Source organism: Stigmatopora nigra, chromosome 4 (assembly GCF_051989575.1).
Source record: "Stigmatopora nigra isolate UIUO_SnigA chromosome 4, RoL_Snig_1.1, whole genome shotgun sequence".
NCBI classification, from domain to species: Eukaryota; Metazoa; Chordata; class Actinopteri; order Syngnathiformes; family Syngnathidae; genus Stigmatopora; species Stigmatopora nigra.
In genome coordinates this window covers 4203694-4210561 of record NC_135511.1, presented here as the reverse complement: position 1 = coordinate 4210561, position 6868 = coordinate 4203694, and the positions used below count along the sequence as shown (strand labels likewise).

The window sequence follows — 6868 nt, the reverse complement described above, 5'->3', positions numbered from 1 at the left end:
AAAACCAATTGACACTGCCTTTACGTCCCTAGCCGACCAATTGCATCTCTTCTATGTCTTAAATGGGTGGAGTCGTCTTTGCGAGTAGGAGAGGCAGATTTTTTGACTGATATCGACTAGAACCAATCAACATTAACCATATGTGGCGCTACTGGAACATTTTTTTCTCGACGTATAAGGGCGGAGTCGCTAGTGTAGGTAACTGGCGGCCGTCTTGGGTCGGGAAAAAGTATGAGTAAGGTACTATTCCTTCATTCATTTTCTGTACCTCTTATCCTCACAGGTGTCGTGGGAGATGCATGAACCTGTCCAAGCTATCCAAGCTGACTTCGGGCACCAGGCAGTGGACCCCCTGGATTGGTAACTAGCCAATCGCAGAGCACGGTATGCAGAAATAAAATATAGATTCAAAAAATTAATTATATTTATTTGTTTTATGCACCTCTGCTGTCCATGCAAAATAACTAAGACATTTGAAAAGTGACCAATGGATAGCTAATTCAAAGTACATACACGCTCTGTTGACTATTGTATATATATCAGACGTTCCCAATGCAAAATGGCCGAGAATCAGTGTCACACCTTCTATTTAGCTCGGAGCGTGTATCAGTCATCTATTGTAGATGTGATGTTTATGAAAAATCCCATTATAAATAGCATACATAGAACTAGATGCAAAAGATAATAGTAAATAGTAAACCGCGCCCATCTTAAAGCAGTGAATCTCTTGAGTATGTAAATATTTTAAATTCCCCACTATCATATTATTAAACAGTGGTGTGCCGTCCGGGCCTTCAAGGCCTCCTCTGCTGGCCTAAGAAATATCTGAATCTAAGATTGAAGTTAATTATTTTTTGTTCATGAATACTTATTAAATAATTCTAAATTGTCTGTTAACTTCCTTGTATTGCTTTTCCCCTGGTTGCACTGCTTCCAGGTGTGTGTTTTCATATTGAGGCATTTAACCAATCACATTTCAGCCATTATTTGTTGCCAGGATCAGGCCTTCACAATCAGTTCTGCAGGCTCTGCTGCATTAAAAAAGCGTCGATAATACTGTTGCTTCAACCAATCAGAATTCGATTTGGTGATACCAAGGCCTCCTCGCAGGCGTAGAGATATGTCATTGCTTTCACCAACTATGATTGGCTAGTGATCAAGTGGACTAGCCAGAGCTACCAAACTGTATCTGCAGTGAGCTGCACAAGCAAGTATAATGTTGTGTTGACTTAATAGTGGTTTTGTCAACCCGCAGTGGCTGAAGGAGGAGAAGAAATTTATTTGTTTGCAGATTTACTGTCAAAGCCATTTTCAAGGTGGACTTTTCAAGAAAAAAAATCTGGACATCATTACGAAAGGTCGGACACCTCCAAAGCAGGCAAGCCTGTCGCAACTGGGAACAAACATTTTCAGCACTAAATCTAATTAAAACGCATGCCAGAAATACGACAGGACAGGCTCGACTTTCAGCATTAGCTTCGATGGCGAAAGAAAGGAGGATGGATATTGTGTACAGTTAAAAGTGATTTTTGGTGAGTAAAATATGGCTATATTCCTAAATAATATTTCAATTGTATGATGTTATTATTGGTGTTTTTTATCTATAGCAGCAGTAGCTGCAGTTTAGGTTTTATAGCCATAAAATAGTTTTTGAGGGTTGGATTGATTCCGATAGCTGAAGGGACTACTAGAAAATGCACAGCTTGAAACTGCTATACAATGAACAAAATATTGACATATTTTCAAACTGTTTTGTTTATCACATGAATGTAATTCAGGTTAGTTGAACTTTGTTGACTGTCTTCACAACTTGTATTTATTTAACAAGGTTAAATCTGTTAAAAATTGAGTAACTTGTCGGTATTTCAAAGTATATATACCCCCTCCATTGACTAATATTCAACGAGCAGCACTGACACAAAATGGCCGACAGTGTCAGCGCCCGTTCCATCTAGCTGCATATAAAAGCGATGTACATCTATGTATTGTGGCTTACCTTATGTCTGACTTGAGGCATTTGTAGCCAATTTAGTAATTTTGATAGTAGGCTAATATACATACACAGCATTTGTTGCCTTCATTATCAGATAAACTGACTAAAAATAAAATACATTTTCTTTTCAACGGTAGAGCAACATGAGAACTGCTTCCGGGTCAGCTGACCAGCAGCGTGTATTTTGGTGGAAAGAAATAGTTAGCATTCAGATATTTAATACCAAATATGAGCTCACAGAGGGGTAACGCGTCTCGTTCGCGAGCCCAAAAGCATCAAAACGCCACCGCGTACAAAAACAACAAATTTGGAACGAGTATACAAACACAGGTAAAACTTCTTTATAATAAATCTCAACCGAAAATCAACTAGCACGTACAGTTTGCCTTTCAGCAGATTGAAGGGATTGAACAGAATGTAATCTTTTCTTTAACGCGGTTTTAAATATAGAAGGCGAACTCCAAGACCCACGATGGACTCTGTCACCGATGCAAGGATGTTCTCGAGTGGAAAGTCAAGTACAACAAATATAAAAGTCTAACACAGCCACGAAAATGGTGGGTCAAATCGAATGGACACCTTCGCGTATACAGTATGTTAGCAGCGGGTCAATACTATATCGATATCTGATATTGCGCGATACTTTGTATTCTAATCAGCTATTTGGGTTGATGATAAATGGCACAAGGAAAAGGGGTTGCAAAATCAGAAAATTATCTTTACCCACTATGAAATATGATTTGTACCATTTGGCAGCTCTGCAATTTCAATGGAAGAAGGCGAATAAACAAATCTATCATTGTCAATTCCAGGTAATGAGTTAAGAAAGGTCCTCGTTTTTGTGCAAAACATGTTGCAATAATAGTTTTGCTATATTTATGCAATTTAAAGTAATGTTGTACTAAAATATTTCGTTAGTCTGTAATAAATGCACTTCACCTCCACGACAGTGCAATAAATACACATTGTTTATATTTCTATTAGAAAAGTGTTTTTTTCATGTAATATCTGCATTATAAAACGGACTCCATGCATTGATAATTGTTATATCAACATAGTGTAAGCTATTCGTTATCGTGAGCCTTATATTGTGAATGCTTTAGTATTGTGAGATAACAATACATTTATGCCCATACTAAATGTGCATTTTTTTTCTATTTCAGTGTCAAATGTTCTGAGAAGACTATAAAAGATGCTTATCATGTCATTTGTAAGGCCTGCTCTCTTCAGCTTGAGATATGCTGCAAATGTGGGAAGAAAGAGGACATTGTCATTCCGTAAGTGGGTGGTCCTCTACCTTTTCATAAACATCAGAAATAATTATGATTTTTTTAATTGGATTGGATTGGATAACTTTATTCATCCCATATTCGGGAAATTTTGTTGTCACAGTAGCAAGAGGGTGGGGATGCAGAAATAGGAAAGGCGTTTTAGACATAAATGACATTTGAGATCTTAAGCAACATTGAGCATACCATTACCAACAATACCGCATGGGTTCCTTCGTATAAGTCAGTGCTTCTCAAATAGTGGGGCGCGCCCCCCTGGGGGGGGGGGGGCGTGGTGCGATACCTGGGGGGGCGCGTGTAACCCTGGGGAACAGGATTTTATTTGGCCATACTAGTATAAAGTGTAATTGCGCATCCACTACAGTAGCTGGCAGTGGCGCTCTCATTTATTTTTTATTTCAGGCATTGATGCACTTAAAATCTTTTCTGTTGCAGACTTAAAACAAGATTTAATAAAGTTATTCTTTGTAAGTTTGACTATATTTATTTCCTTTTTCCTTTTCTTTAATGTTAATAAGGATAAAATGTTGTACTTATAACAATTTTATAAAATGATTTTATTTATAGTCACGGTGGGAAGTGGGGGGGGGGGGGCGAATAGTTTTCTTCTTGCTAGGGGGGGGCCTAACAGAAAATAATTGAGAAGCACTGGAATAAGTGATTACTGAGAAATAACGTATTAAAACTGTGAATATTTACTCTTCAATATTTAGTTTTCAGCCACCGGTCGACCCAAAGTGGCGAGCCTACTATAAAAAAAAAAAAGGTCAATGAGGTAGGCAGTTCCAGACTAAGCTGTGCTATCAATTAATTCATATTAAAGTGAGAATATAGTTATTTACTATTTATATTTAAAAAAAGAAGTATTGGTACATTTTCAGTATTAGATGACACCACAAAACAGGCACAGGAATCAGTAACAAAAATGCAACACTAATATTAAAGAATATAGGACCCTATTTTCACAAATATGGCGCACCGCATTTAAAGGCACAGTCTCAGTAACAAGTGCTATTTCTGACACGCTTAAAAACATGTTTTTAAAAAGGCAACGGAAGCAAAACTGAGTTCGGTTGTACTTTATTTAGCCAATGTACTTAGGTTTCATTGTAATTCTGTAGAACTGTCCAACTGTAAAAGTCCTGAATATTGCAAAACACTAGTTAACACATCCATTTAACAGAAATCGATCTATTCTTCTATTACAACTCATGTGTTTGAAAAGCAAAAATTTGTTAGTATCGCACACATAAGCCAAGTCGCTTGTTGATGGGATAACATCTGCAATGAATGATCATGATTCTCATTTTTCTCCCACTACTGCAGAGTTAACTCACATCTGGACCAAGAAGAAGAAGAAGAAGAGGATAAAGACACCAAAAAGAAAAGCAAAAGCTGCAAAAAGAGAGAGCTAGAAAACTTGGAAAGCGATGACGACTTTTTTATTATGGAAGACGAAGAGGACTTCAGTGACCTTGAGGACAAAGGGGAAGACAGTAAATCGGTGCCTAAGAAGACACAAAGCAAGTGTGATCTACTTCCTGATGTGTCCAGAATGAAACTGACAAATTAAATGAATGGAAAAATGGACTGGACCATCGCCCTCACTGAGAGCCATTAAGTGAATAAGAAACAATAATAGTTAAACTGAATAAAAGGGGGTAACTTTGAACATTAAAACATTTAGTCCAGATAAGGCATTACAAAGAAGGAGTTGCGACCAGAGGCATTAAACGAGGGAGTTGTGGGGAGATACAGTGCACATGATGTTTTTATGAGCAGCATCTAGCGTCTGCTGTCTGCTCGTATATCGAATGTCTCATATCTCAAGATAAATATTTGCCCGAAATTTTACCCGTATCTGGAATTGCTCGTATGTCAAGGTAGCACTGTACAATATTTGCAATCCACTGTATCATTGTAGACGCCCCGTGAACAAGTGGTTAGCGCACTGGCCTCACAGTTATGGGGGAGCAGGTTTGATCCCAGGTTGGTCTTCACTGTGTGTAGTTTTAATGTTCTCTCCAAGCTTGTGTGGCTTTACACACATATACATACACACACATATATATATATATATATATATATATATATATATATATATATATATATATATATATATATATATATATATATATATATATATATATATATATAGATAGATAGATAGATAGATAGATAGATAGATAGATAGATAGATAGATAGATAGATAGAGAGAGAGAGAGAGAGAGAGAGAGAGAGAGAGAGAGAGAGAGAGAGAGAGAGAGAGAGAGAGAGAGAGAGAGAGAGAGAGAGAGAGAGAGAGAGAGAGAGAGAGAGAGAGAGAGAGAGAGAGAGAGAGAGAGAGAGAGAGAGAGAGAGAGAGAGAGAGAGAGAGAGAGAGAGAGAGAGAGAGAGAGAGAGAGAGAGAGAGAGAGAGAGAGAGAGAGAGAGAGAGAGAGAGATAGATAGATAGATATATAGATATATATAGATTATATATATATATAGATATAGATATATATAGATTATATATATATATAGATATATATAGATATAGATATATATATAGAGATATATATATATATATATAGATATATATATATATAGATATGTAGATATATAGTTATATATAGATTTATATATAGATATATATATGTAGATATATATATAGATATATATATATATAGATAAATATATATAGATATATATATATAGATATATATATATAGATATATATAGATATATATAGATATATAAATATATATATATATAGATAGATATATATATATAGATATATATATATAGATATATATATATATATATATATATATATATAGATAGATAGATAGATAGATAGATAGATAGATAGATAGATAGATAGATAGATAGATAGATAGATAGATAGATAGATAGATAGATAGATAGATAGATAGATATAGATATATATATATATATATATATATACATATATATATACATATACATATATACATATACATATATACATATATACGTATATACATATACATATACATGTACATATACATATATAAACACACACACATATACATGTACATATACATATATAAACACACACACATATACATACACACATACATTCCGGCTGGATTTACAAAAGAACTGCCGCTAGATTTTGGCGTCAACAGAACATCCAAAGCTAGACTGCGAACTATATATATTTATGTATATTATATATGAATAAATATTGTAGCACATTAATTCTATGTTCGTCGTCATTCCCAGTGGAAGTTTCAACTATGCTCCGAGCTTTAAGGGTGGCAGAAATTACTGACTCAATTAATGACAACTTTGGTGAGATGCCCACCTGTTCAACATGATTTATTATGCTATTGCTGTGTCGCGAAAACACTAATACCTTAATCTTGGAGAAAATTAAAAAAAACTTTACTCATGTTGGGAGTGAATGGAGTTGTCAAAAAGCTGATTTGTAATCTATGAATAGAGTTTGGCTGACTCGTTTGTTGACATTCCCTTTAGCGTATCACCATCTAGTGCTAATGCGGAGCAGCGCACCTTAAAAAGCGGTATGCCTTTGTGTGTCAAATACAGAAATAGCACTCG

The 6868-nt window shown here is 35.5% G+C and overlaps 1 protein-coding gene across 1 annotated transcript; it reads left to right on the top strand.

The window, feature by feature from the left end:
• The first annotated feature begins 1993 nt into the window (after nucleotides 1-1993).
• Nucleotides 1994-5349, top strand: c4h9orf85 (chromosome 4 C9orf85 homolog). Its single transcript, XM_077715056.1, has 4 exons — nucleotides 1994-2323; nucleotides 2444-2550; nucleotides 3157-3270; nucleotides 4609-5349. The coding sequence occupies exons 1-4, from the start codon at nucleotides 2222-2224 to the stop codon at nucleotides 4853-4855; spliced, it is 570 nt and encodes a 189-aa protein (XP_077571182.1). The 5' UTR covers nucleotides 1994-2221; the 3' UTR covers nucleotides 4856-5349.
• Nucleotides 5350-6868: the final 1519 nt, after the last annotated feature.